A 20,819-nucleotide genomic window follows, 5' to 3' on the forward strand; every position below is an offset into this window, starting at 1 on the left:
ATATAATAGCCGCCCGCTGCTCCTAGTGCCGGGATGGGTTAAATGCAGAGGTCAAATTTCACTGTGTATGTGTGACAATTAAAGAGGGTTTCATCCACAGATTCTAATCTAATCTAATTAAATGCAGAGTTAAATCCCAGGTCAAATGCACGTTAGAGGGTCTGTTTCCTTGTTTCTTGTCTTAGTATTTATCCTTGTTAATATTGCAAGTGGAGCAGCTGTGATACAAGAACAATTCATACTTGATCTCACAGTAAAACATTATCTTATCTCATGTTATTTCTTATTATCTGACTAAGACTGTTGTTGCATACAGTAGGTGGATCTCTGCCTGACTCAGTTTGTCATTTATTTCTATGACACTGTGCAGCCTGTGAAACATAACTATTTCACAGGCTGCACAGGACTCCAATCTGAAAGCTGGTTCTGCTCGTGTGTCCTAATGCTCGCCTCCTGTGGCCCGCTCTCAGGTCTGGGCATGGAGAACATTGGGGGCATCTTCGTGGTGCTGATCTGTGGCCTCATCATCGCCGTGTTTGTGGCCATTATGGAGTTTGTGTGGTCGACACGCCGCTCTGCAGAGACCGATGAGGTATGCCCCCATACCTGCCCTCGCCGACCCCACAGACACACCCCAGTAGGTTCCCATGGCATCCCGCCAACCCTTTTGATTATGTTGTTCTGTGTGTGTGTGTGTGTGTGTGTGTGTGTGTGTGTGTGTGTGTGTGTGTGTGTGTGTGTGTGTGTGTGTGTGTGTGTGTGTGTGTGTGTGTGTGTGTGTGTGTGTGTGTGTGTGTGTGTGTGAGACTGGGTGGATTTCTCTCAGCTTTTGCCTCCATGTGTTTGTGGGTGCTCTAACATTTGAGGTGTTATGTGCATGCTGAGATGAGAGGAATGATGAAGTATGCGGCCCTGAACTGTCCGAAATGTGTACAACTAATACAAGGATTTGATTTCACTTTGCATGTCCTGCCTGTTTTGAAGTCATTGTGCCCCATTGGTGTTTAACAGTATGGCAGCAAGTGTTTGTGAGCTAATCTTGACGGTACCGATAAGCAATATTGAGAAATGGCAATATTTGCTTGCATTAGAGAAGTAGTGTGATCTTTTTCCCTGGCATTAAATGTCATGATGTATCTTCTTTTACATGCCTCACATGTACGCTGGTATTCCTCGTATCCATTCTTGGATTACTTCTCACCCATTTCAATGTGCGTCTCCCTCTACCCCTCACACCCTCATCAGTGTCTGTTCTCCGATAACGAGTATTGTTTCTGTTTATGTGAGCATTATGATTTCAATGAAAATGTTGTTTGTCTGCAGTGGATTGTTGTTGTTGTGTTTTGCAAATAACAGTGGTCATGCTGGAATGATACAATTATTCATGTGTGTGTGTGTGTGTGTGTGTGTGTGTGTGTGAGGGTGTGTGTGCCTTTGCGTATGTGCGCCTGAGTTTGCAGCCTGTCCGTCCATAGTGCCATAATGAAGTGCCCATAAACTAAACAACATTTTGGTGTTTTTTGTGTTTGGATTGTAATAACTCTCTCTGCTCCTTGGATATTCTCCCATCTCTATCCATCTCCTCATCCTCCCTCATCGCCTCCTCATTTCTGTCCTGAAACCATCCTCCATTTGTCGATCTCTGTGCCCTCGCTTCTCCTGCGACTCTTCTCCCACCCTCACTGTCTGTCCTCTCTGCCTTGATCCCGCCTCTTCTTCTTCTGTTGCTTTTCCTTTTTTTTTTTTCGTGTTTTCCCTCCTCTTTACGTCCCGCCTCACCACCGCCTTGTTCTGCGGCCTGCCCACTTTGTGTGTGTGGCGCTCCCTCCTTCCCTCCCGTCTTTCCCTCTTTCCTCCCTCCTTCCTTCTCCTCCTCCAGGTGTCTGTCTGTCAGGAGATGATCACCGAGTTCCGAAACGCCGTCTCCTGTAAGAAGAGCTCCCGTATGCGGCGCCGCCGGCCACTCAGCAGCTCCGCGGCCCTGCGCCACCCTGCCCGCATCGCTCTGGGCGCCCCCCGCCCGCTGCGCCTGGTGAGGGAGATGCGCCTCAGCAACGGGAAGCTCTACAGTGGAGCCGGGCCGCTGACGGGCGGAGCTGGAGGAGGTGGAGGTACGGGGCCACCTGATCTGGGCCCCGGTCCCCAGCGGATCCTAGATGATCCCCTGGGAGTCAACACCACCCCTCCTCCGCCAGCTCCGACCCCAGTGATGCTGCCCGCCCGCAGCTGCACCCACGTGCGGATCTGCCAGGAGTGCCGGAGGATCCAGAGCCTGAGATCGGGCACCTTAGGATCGACCTCCACCAGAATACCCCCGTCGTCAGCTCCCCTGCCCAGGCTACCCCCACCCCCACCTCCATCGTCATCCAACACAGACAGTGAGGGCGGAGGGGGGCCCAGCCCACGACGGCTACACCACGGCACCCCGCCTCATACCTCCAGACCCCTCCCTCCTCCACAGAACAGCAACACCACAGACCTGCTGGGCGCCCAGGACTGAGAACAGTGGAGCGGAGGAGGTGGGGGTGGGGGGGGGTGGATGACTGAGGAATATGTGTGCTGCTGAAAGAAACAATGCTTGTTTCAACCAGAGAAATTTATGGGAGAACAAAGCGAGGGCAGGATGGAGGGAGGAAAAAGATGAACTTAGCCAATAGAAGACGACCTTTAAAAGGAGAGGGAGCAGCGTGACCCCGTGAAGGCCGGCAGAAACAGACATAAACTCCCATTAACCGTTCAGTCTGGACAAATCTGAGCGGAAATGACCAGGTGGTGGGTTCCATTGGCTTCCTTTTTTCTCTCCTTCCTCGCCCTGTAACGTCACCTTCAGATTTGAGGGCGCTGGCTTTCTTCCACAGACTCTAAATACCCCCCTCGGTTAAAACGAAGCCTGGTTGGAGGACATACTGTATCCGTATGTGATTTAAAACCGCAACTAAAAGACTTCCAGAGATTTATTTCCTGTTGTTTCTTTTCTTTTGTTGTCTCTCTCGTTTTGTTACCATTGTTCTAGGTGGGAATTACAGAGTTCAGTACAGACTTCATGTGACGATTTGGTGGATTAAGTAAGAATTTCGACTGCAGCTTATTGTGTTCAAGAGTTTTGTGTCCCTCCCTGTGACCCGTAGCTGGAAGCTGGATGAAAAGACATCATTCAAACAGTAGCAGAGGAAGCCTTCCTTTACACTTTGTGTGTGTGTGTATGTGTGCGTGTGCGTGTTTAAAAAAACGTGCCCTTAAATGTGTGTTTAAATACTTTAAAGTGAGGAGAACCATGGACCCGGCAACAGCGCCCCTCTACAAATGTTAGATAATCAGACAGCCTCAAAACGAAGAGAAAGAGCAAGAGGCTTTGAAATGTGAAATTAATGTCCCTCGTTATCCCGGGTAACACTTGCCAAGCCTTTACTCCTTTTTCACCTCTGCTCACACAGCGTAAGGAGAGAGAGAGAGAGAGGCAGAGCCAGGGAGGAGAGATAGAGGGGAACAGGGAGAGATGAGAGTGAAAAGGACACCGCTGAATTTGAATGAGAAATTCTTAACTGAACTACTTCCATTATTAGATCTGTCCTGATCTGTTCATTCTGGGCATCTTTTAAGGCGCTTGTTAACGCGCCAGCGGGCTCCAGCTCCTTCGCCTCTCACGGTTTAGCAGACAGACTTGGCCGTCCGACGCCGCGGCTCCTGCCAGACTGATAGACTCAACGTGGCCTCGTCAATACTGTTTCAAGCTTCTGATCGCCTAATTACTCCCCTCTGTGGCTGGGGACTCGTTCTGGAGGGGGCTGAACACAGAGAAACATGCTGATAAATAGATTTAGAAGAAATAAATTATTTTTTTCACCGCGCCTGGGAAGAGAAGCTAGTCTCTTTTAATGATGTTGTTAATGTTACAGCCCAGCTCCATCCAAACACTACACTTTATTAGCCTCAGTGCTTAAAGGGAATTCACTGGAGGATTTGCAGATTTTAGGCTTTTAACTTCAACTTCTGCACACTTTAGATTACTTGAGATCATTAAGAGCATACTATGCATTGTTACCAGATTTCCATTCCCTGAAGTTGCCCCTGATTTCACAGCATGTGGTATAATTACATAGAGCATTAAAGAAAAGGGCTGCTTTGAATCTATAATTCTCTTATTGTCAACAAAACCCTAAAAGACCAAAACCACCAATGAACTGATAAAACGATCAGACTTATAATTATCCACAGCTTTGTGTAGCTTATTACTCTGCGCAACTGACTCTCATTGTTTAAAAGCTATTAAAACACACATACACGAGTCACACCGTTTCACTGCTTTGAGCAACGTTTTCTCAAGACTATCTTTCCTCAGGAAACTATGGAGTAGTTGGAAAGTAATTAGGATTTTCTTTTTGTAAAAACAAACACTGAAAGTGATGAGACCAGCAGGGCCATCACCCGATATGAATTTGAATGGAATAAAATGAATGCTTCCATAAAAGTTTAGTATCATAATAAAGCCAAATGATCAGATTCCGGTCCAAACTGAAATAATGAGTCGTGGTTTCTGCAGCATTATTTCCCTTTAGTTTTCCAGCAGCTGTTCTCTGTAATATGACCCCTCTGTGAAAGTGTCCCTTCAGAAGAAAATGTCCTGATTTCTTTTTGCACAACAGCCCATTATCCCATAGTATATATATATATATATATATATTTGATATGACATGATTATCAAGTGCTGTATTAGCATTTTCTGCACCGCAGGTCATTGACTCATCAGAGTCTCAGTGTTTATTGAATCACTTATCTAATCAGCAGCTCCCAAAATACTCGCTGTAAAGTGATTCACTAAACTAGGAGGCGTTTTGACACACTCTTTTAGATATAGTAAGTAAATATGGTTCCAAAAAAAAGGTATTCTGGGTTCTCCAATGAAGTCCTGAAGAAAACGTGTGAGGGTAATCTGTATTCTTGTCATCCCGGCTGTGTTTATAGTGTTTTTCTTTCTGGTTTGATTTCCTGACAGCAGATTTTATGAATGTACTGCTTTTATAACAGCTGATTCTCTATTGAAGCTCATTATTTGTATTTCTTTAATATGTGTCTGGGCCCAGGTTGTCTCGGAAAACCTCTTGACACCCATGAGTTTCCTCTAAAACACATGCATTCACAAGCTGCTTCACATTTGAGGGGTTACATGCTTTCAATTCAGAACCAAAAAGCAGGACAATGATCCCACCCATCCATATTCAGCAGTCGCACAAAGTGTGCGATGCAAAATAGAAACCCACCAGTTCAGCCCTTCACAATTCCCCCTGGGTTAAAAAAAAACCACAAAACGTGGCATTGTTGTCTGGGCAAACGTTGCATTGCCGTATGAAATTATGCATTTCGCAGTGAAACAGATTTGACGACAGATAATGAACGATAACATTGTTTGCACACATTATGCTGTTTCTACGAATGATTTCTGTCAGTAGACGCCGGCCTGGATTCGGTTTCTCTCTGTTTACCTCTCCCTTTGTGTTCTGAATGCTGACAAGGCAACCGGAGCCAACCCCTTTCCACAAGATGTCACAGTGTACACACACACACACACACACACACACACACACACACACCTTCATTTCCAATTCCCTTGTTGTCCAAAGGTTGTAAACCCACTGTTGTTTTCAATTTTGTGTCTTTCCTGTGTTCACTTTTGTTTGTTGTGTGTACGAATTCACAAACTTGATGTGTGACAGCTGCACATAGACAACGAATAAGTGGCCAATCCATGGCTACAAAACATCAGCTGGAAGCTTTTATTAGAGGCGAAGTGAAGGTTAAAAAGAATATTGTTTGTTTGAATAACGTCTAGTATGAAGGTAAGGGAGGGTCACAAAACAAATCAGACGGGGTGTCTGAACAGTCACTCCACAAAACAAAGCTTTTTGTTTACTTTTATGTTCTTTTCTTTGGTATTTTTTCATATTTCTATACTAGTGCTAAATGGATTATTAAAACTGATGATGAATATTATGATGAAATTGTTGTTATTATTCCTATTAAAGAGCAAGAGGTTCTATAGTGTGATTGTGGGTGAAGGGTGGGGGTGGGAGGTGTTGGGACGAAGGTGCAATGTTGCTCTGCAGAGAGATCGCCCTGTTGTTCAAAACCTATAGACACACACACTTCTTTTGGAATAAAAAAATATTCAAACAGTCTCATAGTGACGTTTGTGTTTTCCTTTTGGAGTGGGAAGGGTGGCTGCATTTTTACCTGTGGGTCAGGATTCACTGATATGGAGAAGAAGAAGAACAACAACAAAGAAGAAGTAAGATGTTACCGCAATGAGTTGTGCAAAAAATAAGTATACAGTCAGTGAAGGCATCGTAGCATATTGAACAAGAGTCATAGTCTGTGTTGTGTGTGTGGTGGTTTACCAAGGACCGAAGAAGAATAAGAAGGAGGAGGAGGAGGCGAGCAGCTTTGAACATTTGCCCAGTGAGTAATCATTAGAGAACTCTCACTTGTCACCGGCTTAAGTTTGAAAACAGGTTGCCTGTCATTTTTATCCTTGCAAGAATGGAAGTAGTCATCACGCACAGGGATACGGTACAACTAGTTCCCCAAACAGTGTCCTTCACTTGCTTGAGAGGGTGTTTCCCAATCACAAGATGGAGAGATACCGGTTCAAAGCAGTTTACCATGCTTTGTTCAGATGAGCTGAGGCCCACGTCAGAAATGAACATCTCCCTAGAGGCTGAATCATCTTGTTAATCGTTGTCACATGTCTATCATGTGCCTAAAACAGTGTGTCATGCTTTTCTTCGTACGGCATGCCACTGTTATACACTTGGGCCTTTGTACATTCAGTATTTTCCCAAACAGTAATGCTGACAGCAATTTTGGAAATTGGTCAAGTATTGAGCGAGAGCCTTGTGGAGGGCAGCCACTAAACGGCCCAAGGCAATAGAGGCTTGTCATTATTCGTCCACTGAAAGTGCTTGTTTTTACCACTGACAACACCATGGCAGGGATCCTACAGAGAAATACAACCTGTCACTTCATCCACAGCCTGTTTGTTATTGTATAAAACCCTGCGATGCATCCTCATTGTTTCAGTCAGCTACATATTCCGCTATGACCTTAAAAAGATAACAAAAACTCTTGACGACAACAAGGCAATCCCCTCTTAAACTCTTACTCACATTTCCACTGTTCGTACTTGGCAACAAGTCAGAAAATGCACATAAACAAACAGAAAGATTAAGGTTAAAGAAAGAAAATGTTTCTGTCAGTGGCAAAAGCAAGCACTTCTATTGAATGTATGTTGACAGTGGCAAATTGTTCCCCCCATGTTATTACATTAGATTATTAGCCACTAAGACTAAAACATTGAAAAAGTTTTCCTTTAATAAAAGTGCCGCTACAACAATGCCACAAGCCCTTTGAGAGGCCGTGTTATGCTCATTGGGTTTTCCCTTTCCTGCAGTGTGTTACTTAGGTTTAAGTGTATGTAAATGGTCTGCAAAGGCTAAAATCCCAAAGTTCCCTCGAGAGGAAGTTTCTCTCCCACACACTCTGCCCCTCCTTGCAAGAAACGCCTCCATCGGAGTCTTTTGTTTACTTGAGGAAAATAGTGACATCACTACGTAACACTCGTGCTTCCATCGGCTAGCGCTCCAACAACTTGTACGTGATAGGCTGAGGGGCGGGACATAGGCAGTTGACCAATCACAACAGAGCCGGCCAGCTAACCAATCAGAGCAGACTGGGCTCTGGTTTCAGACAGAGGGTGAAAAGACAGGCAGTATGAGAAAAATAAAGAGCTTTTTGAACATTAAAGCATGGAGACATGTCCCAGGAGAGACACTTCATACTAATATGAACCTGAAAATGAGCATGATAGGGCCCCTTATAGATGCACAGAAGTTCTATCAGCAAAAACTACTTAAAGTATCAAATGTAAAAGTGCTGCTTCTGCAGGAAAAGGTTCACACTTCCTTTAAATGGTGTTTGTTTCTCATCAGTTTAATACCATGAAATAACTCTTCTGTAAATAAGAAACATTTGGTAAAGGTCTGAGGAGTTGCCGAACTTTATTAAGCAAGAGATAATTACAACAACAAGTTCTGCTTTAAAGCGAAGAGACTATTTACAGAAGTTTCTATTTCTGCTCTAAAGCACGATTTGATAAACCAGCAACAGAACTTACAGTAATTATCTCAAAAGTATAAACAAATCACTTCATTTAAACAGAAAACAGATGTCACTGCACAACAAAATAAGCAATGTAACATAAAGCCTTATGTTGGTATTTTTTCACATCCCAAAAACTCATTTTGTTCTCATGTGTTCCGACAGCACAGATGGTTGTCACAATCAAATGTCTTAAGCACTGAATTTCAACATAACAAATTGAAAACAACAAAGCAAATAAGAAATACAAAATGAGCCTTTTAAGAATATGTAACAAAGCCAAAACCTGATGTGTTTTTATTCCTCCAATGTTCTCAGCTCAGAGTAACACAACTGTCCTTATTCCTTAAGGAGTCCTTATTAAACCAAGACATGTTTGTTTCTTTTATCTTTTAGTTTGATGTAAGATGTGTTTGTTATGTTGTACTTTATAACACCATTCAACACCATTTAATGTTTTTGACTACTGAATGGTTCCTTAATTCTGAATGAAATATTGCGCCATAAACTAAGAAAAAAAAAGGTTACGCAGCGTCTGGTGTTTCTTACGCATGCGCAGTTACTGATCCACACCACGTTAAATTGCCAGTAATGTAATGCCATTTAGCAGTCTTTTTAATGATTTAAAGACGATTTATGTTGTTAAGGGGGAATCTTCTTACATAACTGCTCCTTCAAACAATAGTTTTAATCTTTATATTTGTCTCGGAAAACTTCTCAAATCAGAGTGGTAGTGTTGAGCGAAGTTTGAGCATGCGCAGTCAGAGCGTTTGCGAAGCGTCCTGTGGCGAATTACGGGAGCACAGCGAACTCAGACTTTCCCGCCTGACTCACCTGTTTCCACTTTCACTGATCATCCCTGCAGGACCAGCCTCCCCCCCCCCCCCCCCAGTCCAATGCTAGTAAGTATGTTTGGTGCTTCATGTCTTTGCTTTGAAGTTTTTCCTGAAGAAGTCTGCACCTTTTTCTGACCCACTCCAGTTACCTGAGGATTATCAGTTTGGACTTTCTTCCCATGCCTGTACATTTTTGTATTTTCACTTTTGGAAATGAATCATTGAACTGTGGCCTGCTGCCCCCTGCCTCTATGACAGCAACAGATTGGAGAATGTTTTTCAAAGACCTCTCTTTAGTGCTGTGTTATTTGCATTAAGTCCTTTAAACAAAGGCTTGTTTTGTGTGTAAATGTTCAAACTAATCAAAAAATGTCTTTGGCAATTTAAAGATGTGGCCTGAAAACCATCTCCCAGCTCACGTCGTCTCGTTCAATCACTTGGCACTGGAACGTATCTGAAAGACAGACCAACAAGTAACTGTAACTCACAGGTGTGAAAAAAGAAGGAAGTTGTATTTTTAGTTTTAGTTTTTCACCGCTGCAGACGTGTTGGCTTTTTACAAACCTCTTCTCAGGTGTCACGCTCTTTTTCCCTGATTTCAGAAGTGAATTTTCTTCAACTTTTTTAAGAGCTGATGAATTAAAGTGTGTGTATGATAAACCAATGCATAGCAGCTTCTCATCAGACTGAATTTAAAGCGAGCATAATAATAGTCTGCAGTACGACTGTAGAGGATGAAGGTGTTGTTGTTTTGTTAACTTTAATGCTGATATATTCGCATTACCTCATGTCGTGAACCTCTTAGTCATGGAGAATGTTGCAACACCTCATGTTGTATACTCCTACATAATATATACATCACACACACACACACACACCTACCTTTTCCTGATGATGAAGAAAGTGGTGGTCAGCATAGTCCCTACTATCAGAAAGAATACTCCAGCAGTAATTATTTTTGCTGATTTGTGCACCCCGTCTGCGAAAAGAAACACATCTCTGATTAACTTCAGTGACGTTTTAAAGGAATATTTTGGAAAACACATGCACGATTTACATTTTTACTTTCCTTATCTTTCTTGAGATATAATGATTGTTAACTGGTGAGTTTATAGGGTGCTGGTAGGTGGATTTGACAGTACTGCTGCTGCCCTAACAATGTGCCGTTGAATGCAATAAAATGGGCCCTATTATACACACTCCTTTCTACTGTGAGATGTTTACACGCTTCAATCCTGTTGCCAGTTGCTATACTGTATATATGGACATACTTCATCTTAATCGTGGTGTACTAAACATTGGTACTAAATGGATAGGAACTTGAAAATGTTGTCTTCCTGCTGCAGCCTATTTTTTCCTGTTTTTCGGCCAGCCGTCATGACCCATGACGTCATGTGAGCCTGCCTTTGCACCAGCTGGATGTGTCTGCCTCTCCCTGTATGCCTTTTTAACCCAAACACTATTTTGATCGTTTATCATGTGAGTTTTCTGCTTGTGAGTTGAGGGTCAGAGTTCATCTTAGAGAGAGGGAGAGAGAGAGTATTAATCACTCACCTTTAACAACAACAACAACATCAACAACAAGTTCGGTGGTTCCTTCCAACGTTCCTCCGGGAAAAGATGAAACGGTGCAGGTGTACGACCCTGCATCTCCCATTTCCACATCTTGAATAATCAAAGATTGTTCTGCTAACTTCACTCTACCCTTCAAAAATGTGTCGGGAACACCAACTGATTGAACATTCGAAACAATGATCCTCCTGATGTATTTAGCGTCCACTGAATCAGGGTGATATTGTCATGTTTTGGTCCCGGGATGAATTGGCATTGCAGGGTGACATCCTGTCCGAGGTATCCCGTCACTTCAGGCAACACTTCAAGGTTTTGTGCCTCAAGAACTGCAAAAAAATGTATAGTTTTAAAAATAGTAATTAACCTTTTTCTACTTATTTGAACTCCTTCCTTTTAAGAAATACTTGACAACAACGTTTTGTTTATTGATATGGCACAGCATAACTTCGATCGGTGTTGGATCAATATTGTAAGCTACTTTTTCTCCACTACATTTTAGAAGCCCATATTGTACTTTTTACTACATTTTATTTGACAGTTTAAGTTACTTTACAAATAGTATTGTTAACAAATACAAAATACAAGTCAATACAAATGAATGTGTTGTTTAGTTATCCAGCGACCGTGTGTTTAAAGTGATTAAAACAACCTTTATCAGGTGTGACACATTCAGTCGTTAATATTCAAAATCAAGTATTTATTTATGTGAATATACTATACTTTTACTGTTATAACTTAATTGAAATGCTCACACCTTTGTTCTTTGCCTTAGTGACTGCAGGACTTTACTTTATGTATTTATTTCATATATTTTCAAAATGTAGTTTTTACACTTTTTTTAGTAAGGGTATTTTTTTCAAAACTGAAAGAAAGTAAATACATTTTATCAAAGTATTATAAATGAAAACGTTGTATTTATTACTTAATTCATCTGACGGTTGAAGTTCCTTTCAAAATTCAGACTCGACATAAAAATTAAAGAGCATTTTTTAAAATATGACAAATTGTGATCGGTAAAATGTTCAGCTAGTACAAAAGAGCAGTGCTGCTTCCTCTTTTGAGAACAATTTTTTATTTCACTGAATGTGAATTTACTGTGTTAACTTTGTACCGCCCTTCCTGTTCTTATATGGAAGAGTGTGCACCAGTTATACGGTGGTGCATGACTTTTTGCCATTGTTGCCGTGGTTTATTTTGAGTCATATTTGGGCTTAGAGGTTGTAAAAAAAGTAGTTAAAAAAAAGTTTTAGACCTTAAATATACAATGTTAAACCTTTCTCTTACCTGGGATTGTGCTGTGAATGAACCACAGAAGGACGAGGGGTGATCTGCTGCGAGTCATCGTGCACACACTACCAGAGTGACAGAAACACGGTGTGTGTGATCTTTGCTCTCTCGTCCTCTCACTGCATTTTAATGTATAATATTTCCTGGTCCATCTCTCCTGCTGCCATTAATAACCTCCAGGAGCACAGTGACCTCATGTGGTGAATATCTGATAATATGTGGATGAAGGCTTGTGTGTTTTAAAATGTAAAGACAAGGTGTAGGAATCAAAAGAAATGACCCAATCGTTCCTGACTGTATGGTTATTTTTTATGAATGGACACTCAGGCTCTCGGGTCAGTCAGAACAGGATGTCAAAGTAAAACGAGTCCCTCAACTCATTTTATTCCCCAAACATTTACTAGTATCTTCCCTTTATCTGGGTGGTGCTTCCTTACACCTCAATTATAGATGGGAGTTCATTTCCTTAAGCTTTTATACAAAGTGGTCATGGTCTGAGGGGAAGCCAGAAAGCAGAACATCACAAGGACTCAGACCGTGAGCTCAGGTCAAATTTAAAGGGAAAAATTAACATTACATCTGAATCATCAAAAGTTATTTGCTCTAATTGCATGTTTTATAAAGGTTTAAGGTCTGCAAGATGAACATTTTGTTTATAGGTTAATGTATACCCCAATCACCCCAGCAACAATCTGTTCTGTCTGCTGCCGTCTGACAGTCGGTACCGCAGCATCCGGACCAAGACTACAAGACTCAGAGACAGTTTTATACCACAGGCTATAAGACTGCTGAACTCCTAAGCTGTGTGAATGTCTACTCACATCTGTTTATAGTACACACATACATATATATATATATATATATTATACACATCTGCCATACATATCTGTTTATAGTACACATATCTATATATTATACATATCTGCCATATACATCTGTTATACGTAATATATGCATCAGTCTATACCTCCTCATTCAACAGTGTAAAGTGTTTAAATACTCTCAATGTATTCCACATATGTATATATTTCACATCCTCAAATCTTTATTGTTGTTACTGTAAATATTCTTCTCTCTTTTTGCACTATTTTATTTATCTTATTTGCACCATGTATGTTGAGTTGTTGGAGGAGCACGCAACATAAGATTTTCATTGCCAACATATACGTTGTATCTGCTGTGCATATGACAAATAAAACCTTGAAATAATCTATTTAACCGCTCAGATGTGCAAACGGTCTCTCTTTAAGCTAATTATATCAACAACGGCAATGATCCCATTTAACACATGCAGCTAATTCACCACACACACAAACACACACACACACACACACACACACACACACACACACACACACACACACACACACACACCTCATGGCCTAGTCTTACATTCAGCCTCTCTGAATATATTTTCTGACTCAACAATCACAACATTTAAATACAGAATATCAAGTCCTTATCAGGAAGTCACACACACAGACACGTTAACGTAACACCTTTATTGCTGACTGCATGAGAATATGACAAAAACACAATTACAGAGGGAAGTGAGATGACCACTGAGATAACCAAAGACATACAGAAAAGGACCATTGAGACCACAGAGACAGAAAACAGGATCACAGGGGAAGGCAGAGTCACAAGAGACTCCAAATGGCACAAAGTGAGTGTTTTAAGCATTTGGATAGAATAGCTTTTTAAGAGCAAGAAACTGCACGCTATTCCGTCCACATCGTCAATAATTAGACTTTGTGACTTGACTGTGTGTGTGTTTATCTCATGTCTTGAGGAATATGATGACTGCTGTGGAAATCCTTTCACAACCCACTCCCTACAAACACCTTCTTACTGTCTTTGTTCTCTTATCTGTTTCCTGCCGTGACAGGATTGAACAGTAAATCAAAAGAAAATGAAAAACCACTTTCTTTTTTATGAACATTTACAGATTAATATTAAAAACATAGAGACATTTCACACAACTGTTACCCTGCTTCTCTACATTGTTACCTACAAGATGTGAAATATTTCCAATGCATTACACCGATTGTGATCAAGGTTAAAATGCAATCACTTTCACTGCATACTGGAATGGAACAACACTGAATATTAACAATTAAAAACACCCTTTCTCTCACCCACTCCAAAAAAACGGGTTCTGTTTTCACATGTTTCCTTTGCATAACTGGCAATCTCACACCCTCAAAATGAGCCAGGAAGTGCAGCCGAATACTTGGCAGGTAACAGATTTGACGGTTGCTGATGCTCATTGATGGTTTGCATCAGAGCGGCATCTTTTCAAACCATAATTTTGTCACCTTCTTACAGTATGCCTGCATCGTCTGCAACGTCTGTGAACAGAATCCTCACATTCAGAGTCAAAGCAGACATAACACTGGGTGGGGTTAGTAAAACAAGGGTAATCGGTATGTTTGTCTTGTAAAATGGGCAGCCTTCCGCATATCATAATCAAATAAGAGGTACACATCAAAGTATCTAATCATAATGACGTCAATTAAGGTGTAACACAAAGAAATTGAGCAACCACCAGATGCTTGTCATTTCTGTGTTGGTTCTCCTTTTTGTATTATTGTGTATGGTTCAAATAGTCTTCCTGTTTTTGTCTTCCGTCTTTGATGCTCACAAAAAGTAGAAATAGGAACTTTGTGTAATGAAATCTACCATGACCACTGAAGCCTTGTTGGCCCAGTATGAGTGTTTTTCCACTGTGTGAAAAAGTAAAACGTTATTTACCTCGCTGACACCTCGAGGCGTGCTGGTTTGTACCGAATGGCAGAAAACATGTCGACATAAAGCAGCCCTATTCTGCTAATTTTCCGGTTCATTATAGTATTTCTGCCTCTATTGTTGTCTCCATGCTTTAATGTTCAAAAAGCTCTTTATTTCTCTCATACTGCCTGTGCTGCAGCACCTCTTTTCACCCTCTGTCTGAAACCAGAGCCCAGTCTGTCAGTTGCGTAGACATGTCCCACCCCTTAGCCTATCATGTACAATGTGCTGGTGCGTAAGCTAATACATGCACAAGTGTTACATAATGATGTCACGGGAGTAAAGAAAGGAGTCCAATGAAGGCGTTTCAGGCAGGGGGGGGAGGGGGGAGTGTGAGAAGGAGAAACTTCCTCTGGAGGGGAACTTTGCAGACTATTTAAATGCACACTAAAGGAAAGGGAAAACCCCAAAAGCATAATAGGGCCTCTTGAAGCGCACGGTTAACTCTCGTACAGGGCCAACACAGACAGAAGAGTAATAGCCGATTTGGACAGAAATTTGGTAAAAAGGCGAAGGATCTGTGAAGGATATTTGTTTTCTTGGTGATTTATAGCTCGTAACCAAGTTTATTTATTGTACTCGAAAAGCTAGTTGAACCACAAAAGACAGTAATGTGTCTACAGTGGCGGGTAAATGCTACACACCCGGCTACTTCATAGATCTTCTCTTCACTTAATACCGCCACTGAAAAAAGGGTTCTTCACTCCATGAGAAACGCACTAAATGTCCTTTACTGTATCACCTGTTTGAGGCTAAAGTGGGAAATGAAAGAATGATTTGAAGGCGTGGAGCAGGTTTGACTTAAGAAGCTGCTATAAATATATAAATAAAACTTGCATACAGCATCTTCAGGATAACTTCTTATCCCTCAGCAAGTAAAAGAAAGACACGTTCATCATCCATCTAGTGATCGAGCATTCACTTGATCTCATTTGAACTGATGGCGCATAACTGCGACCTCGGAGTACGTGACATCGGCTGCTGAGTGTTTCTCCTCTGCAGGAGGCAAAGCATCTGTTTTCAGCTTGACGACAGAGTAGACCACATCCTAGGAAGAAGTGAGAGACAGAGTTACTTGGTTGTTTTGGTTGTTCTGTTTAATGTAATCTGAGTGGAACTTATTCAACCTAAATTCAGAGACTAGCTCACCACGTCTCTTTTGAGAACAGATTGCCGGGACACATCCATCACTGGACCGTCTGTATCTGCAAAGAGAGACAGGGTTTAGTCGAGGGAACTGAAACAAACTAAATAAGTGTGGTGAAGTGAAGGCTTTCATTCTCACCAATGTAGACACGGTGCCTGACTTCAGGGTCACGTCTGATTGAAAGGAATAAAAAGTGCTGCGATTAGTTTTCTGCATCAGAAAGGACTTTTCTTTCTTACTCCTTAAAATTAAATAAAGCAATAACAAATAGCACATTTTTGTTTACAACAAACTGAATATAAAATAAATTCTAATGTAAGCTTACTTAAACACAAATAAATACACAAGATAGTACGTTTATGGAGCAATATTGTAAATGACTTAACCTTATCAACCTTTGCATTCTTCATGCAAATGTTTGGGTTTGTCCTGTTATTTACCGACTGCGAGTCTACTTTGCATGTATATATAGAAGAATAGGACTTCCTCTTTAGTCCAGCACATTACAGTAAAACTGTTGAATATACCTGTCTGCTTCACAGATGTATTCAGCGCTAAAAAATATGAATGACTGTTTTTTTTTTATTGCCAACAATCTCTCTTCTCAAAGCTCTTTATACAGTGTGGATTACCAGCGTGCATTTTGTTTTACCTTCAAAACCACAAAAAAACCCTCTTCACACATGTTTTAAAATGAGCTTTCTGCAGCGTACCACTCGAAAGAAACTCACTGAAAACTGTGCATGCATTGTCATTGTATGGTCACAATATCCATGTATTTTAATAAAGTTACTGCTGAAATGCAGAACATTTTTTGTGTAGTTTTCACAGTTTTTGAAAGTGTGTTCGAATTTGAAAATGTGCTGCATATGTTTGTGTTTTGCAGATGAGAAAAGTCTTCATGGACTTTGGAAACATTGAATGCAGTTTGTTTGAACAATGATTTGCAGTTCGGTCCATAAGGACTTTTATTTCGCTGACTGTGTGAAGAACTGAACCAATGCCGGTTAGCATAGGATGAAAACTGTAAATTGATGATAAACGCAGATCCATTTGTAACGGGAGAGACGCGGTTATAGGTTTACACACTTACTTCCTGATGAAGACAAAGTAAATAATGGCAGGCACGATGGCTAACAGCAGTATGACGGCGATCACTATAGCAAACACCATCCCTGCAGATAACGGGTTAGCTATCTGCTGTTCTGAGAGAAGAAACATGACCGAGTGTTACATTTCAGTAATGCTTAGATTTTGGTAACAGTAATATCTTAATGTGGCATATGGTTCTCTGTTCCTGCTTTTAGAGGCTAGAGCAGGGGTGTCCAAACTTTTTTCACCGAGGGCCACATACAGAAAAATATAGCTGGGCCACTTATAGAGGTGAATATTGTCTCAGAAGTTAAGTTATGAGTTAGCAAAACAAATCAAATGTAGGTGAATAATGTGCGATACTTTCAAATGCTTTAAGGAATCAACTGCCTGCATCCCGTCTGTCTTAAGGGTTTCATTTGTTTTGTTGGCAGCTCATTCCTTTAAACAGAAGCCTCAGATTGCTGAGAATAAGAGTAAACATGAAGGTTACATTTCAAGCTTGTTATAGAAATAAGTTATTGTTTTTTAAATCAATTAAGATTTAAATGTTTTAAATTCTAAATGACTGAATTTATTTGGCTCATTAATATATTTGAACATATATATTTCAGAAGTACAATATAAGACAAGCAAAAGTTTAATTTGTCGGCCATATTGCATTATACTTTTAGAATTTGCAGAGGGCAGATTCAAAATGGCCTGCGGGCCGCATTTGGCCCCCGGGCCATAGTTTGGACACCCCTTGGCTAGAGTAACGTGATGTCATTTTTACTTATTCATCATTTTCACATTGCTAATGATTCGAAAAAAAATCACAAATATTTTCTTACTCACCTTTAACAATGAGTTTGGTGGTTCCTTCCAACGATCCTCCGGGAAAAGCTGAAACGGTGCAGGTGTACGACCCTGCATCTCCCATTTCCACATCTTGAATAATCAAAGATTGTTCTGCTAACTTCACTCTACCCTTCAAAAATGTGTCGGGAACATTAACTAATTGAACATTAGAAACAATGATACTGATATGCTCTCCTGATGTATTTAGCGTCCACTGAATCAGGGTGATATTGTCATGTTTTGGTCCCGGGATGAATTGGCATTGCAGGGTGACCTCCTGTCCGAGGTATCCCGTCACTTCAGGCAACACTTCAAGGTTTTGTGCCTCAAGAACTGCCAACAAAAGAAATGTGAAAAGATGTCCTTTTATTATTCTTTTGCCAAGCAAGAAACATTACTATTTGTAATTTGAACTTATTTCAGACACACATCAACATGGTTTTGTTCATTTCACAATAAAACCTCTTAAAATGTGTTTAAGAGGCCTTTGCTTTGTTTCTCTTCCTGTAGTGTGTAATATAGGTGTGTGTGCATGTAAACAGCTAAAATCCAACAGTCCACGCCAGAGCCTGCCTGAAATGCCTCCATTGGACTCCTCGGTTTACTTCTGTTACATGTGACATCACTATGTAACGCTCGCTCTTCTATTGGCTAGCGCTCCAACACACTGTACGTGACAGGATAAGGGGCGGGACATCTGTGAGAGGTTGACAAATCACAACAGAGACGGCCAGATAACCAATCAGAGCAGACTGGGCTCTGGTTTCAGACAGAGGGTGAAAAGAGGTGCTGCAGCACAGGCAGTATGAGAAACGTAAAGAGCTTTTTGAACATTAAAGCATGGAGACATGTCCAACAAATAATAATATAAAGCTCAAAATGAGCATAATAGGGCTTCTTTAAATTTGCATAGCTCCGCTCTGTTCACACAACATGGTCTCAAGTTGGAAATAAAATGATGATCAGTGGAAGAAAGTTAACAAGTACATTTATTTAACTACTGTATTTTAGGACACAAATATTGAACTGCTAAAAGAGAATATGATGCGCTGGTGAGAGAAGCGCTGTCTTGAACTCCATGTGCACTGTATCTTCATCATTAATCTATCCATCTTTTGTTCAGACACACTTTATGGTTTCAACTGCACTTAACAAACGGATCTGTTCACATCAATTTTGAGAAAAAGCTGTACAACTAGGCTCAAAGCATGCGAAAGAGGAAGTTAAAGCAATGATTCTGTAAAACAACGTGTTTAAATAAATGTGATCCTGCTATAAACATTATTAGGCTGTAATATATGTTTTTAAATATGTCAAAACATGTCGTCTTACCTGGGAATAATGATGTAAATCAGAAGCATTGCAGGTGACTTGCTGCAAGTTGGCATTGTTCGTAACTACAAGGGGTGGACAAAATAATAGAAACACTTTACAATACAACACAGCTGTGCAAATACGAGTCAATGAAGCAGCCATTTAGCATAATACTGTGCTACTTCTACGACTACTACGTTCAAACTCAAGTACACTAGGTTGAATTGGCATATCAGGTTTTATCTTTGCGCGAAATTCTTAAATTAAAACAACTTAAGTCAATATTAAGGACACTCACAGTTAAAGAGATAAATCCTCCGGTGTCCGGTTGCTCGAAAAACACTGAAGAAAGATGAATTGTGGAAACGCCAGAGAAAAATAATGATGACTGCTTGTTGCAAACACAGAAGATAATATCATTTGCGAAGAGGAACATGATGATGATGGTTGGCCACCACAAACACTGAATGGCTCAACACACTGAGCTCTGACGCAATATTTGCTAAACACGATCAGATTGCACTTGTACATATATGCACATTTATTATGTAAAAAGCTCACCCAAAAAGTAGAAGTGCACATGACTCCCAGCCTTCAGCACTTTTAACAGGAATGAAAACCAACACCATTGTTTTTAAGGGGAAGTCGTTCCTTTTTAAGTGTTTAATTCTGTCATTCCTTATCTGCTTTCACAAGGCTGCGTTATTTCCGACTTTTGGTTGAATGTGTTGCATAACTCTGAAAATGCTGCTCTAGTCGTCAGTTTGTTGTATGCAGATATCTGTCAGCTGGTGATAATGCTCAAGCTTTTGATCTCCACGAAGACTGGAACTTGTGGAGACTCACTGCTCAACATGGTTTTTTTCTACCCCTCATTAATGGGGACTTGCATAAATCTGGCAGAGCTCGTGTTATAGCTTCAGGATTTGGCACCTAGTCTGGCCAGGATGGTCATAATATCAACAAACTCACTCTGGTATTAATCATTCCTCTCTGGTTTAAGCAAACAAAAGCAATGTACTCTGATCCTATTAGTCGGAAATGATTGCTCAAAATCGGTTCACTTTTTTTCTGTACTTTAAAAAGGCTTTGTGGTCTGTGTACAAACCAAAAATATAAATATACAGCGGGTAAAATTAAGTATTGAACACGTCATCATTTTTCTCAGGAAATATATTTCTAAAGGTGCTATTGACATGACATGTCCATCAGATGTCGGTAACAACCCATGCAATCCACATATGCAAAGAAATCCAACCATAGATGTCCATAAATCAAGTTATGTGTATTAAAATGGAATGACACAGGGAAAAACTATTGAACACGCTTACTGAAATGTATTTAATACCTTGTACCAAAGCCTTTGTTGGTAATGACAGCTTCAAGACGCCTCCTGTATGGAGAAACTAGTCGTATGCATTGCTCAGGTGTGATTTTGGCCCATTCTTCCACACAAACAGTCTTCAAGTCTTGAAGGTTCCATTGGCCTCTTCTTTGAACTCTGATCTTTAGTTCTTTCCATAGATTTTCTATTGGATTCAAGTCAGGTGATTGGCTGGGCCATTCTAGCAGCTTTATTTTCTTTCTCTGAAACCAATCGAGAGTTTCCTTGGCTGTGTGTTTGGGATGATTGTCTTGCTGAAATGTCCACCCTCGTTTCATCTTCATCATCCTGGTAGATGGCAGCAGATTTTTATCAAGAGTGTCTCTGTACATTTTTCCATTCATCCATTCCATGCCAGTGCCGTATGCTGAAAAACAGCCCCCCACCATGATGTTCCCACCTCCAA

General features: G+C 40.8%; 1 protein-coding gene and 1 long non-coding RNA gene across 2 annotated transcripts in view; one reads left to right on the forward strand and one right to left on the reverse strand.

The window, feature by feature from the left end:
- grik5 (glutamate receptor, ionotropic, kainate 5) overlaps positions 1-6,042 on the forward strand; it is a 39,855-nt gene extending 33,813 nt beyond the window's left edge. Inside the window, exons 18-19 of the mRNA XM_063878261.1 lie at positions 471-637; positions 1,880-6,042. Coding sequence (XP_063734331.1) covers positions 471-637; positions 1,880-2,500 — 788 coding nt within the window. The 3' untranslated portion in view covers positions 2,501-6,042. The remainder of the gene's footprint in view (positions 1-470; positions 638-1,879) is intronic.
- Positions 6,043-8,034: 1,992 nt separating this feature from the next.
- Positions 8,035-11,994, reverse strand: LOC134861312 (uncharacterized). Its single transcript, XR_010165388.1, has 4 exons — positions 11,844-11,994; positions 10,542-10,885; positions 9,870-9,966; positions 8,035-9,441 (listed from the first exon to the last, which is right to left on the reverse strand). It is a non-coding gene; the product is annotated as an uncharacterized LOC134861312 (long non-coding RNA).
- Positions 11,995-20,819: the final 8,825 nt, after the last annotated feature.

The sequence above is a fragment of the Eleginops maclovinus genome, chromosome 3, assembly GCF_036324505.1.
Source record: "Eleginops maclovinus isolate JMC-PN-2008 ecotype Puerto Natales chromosome 3, JC_Emac_rtc_rv5, whole genome shotgun sequence".
Classification (NCBI taxonomy): Eukaryota; Metazoa; Chordata; class Actinopteri; order Perciformes; family Eleginopidae; genus Eleginops; species Eleginops maclovinus.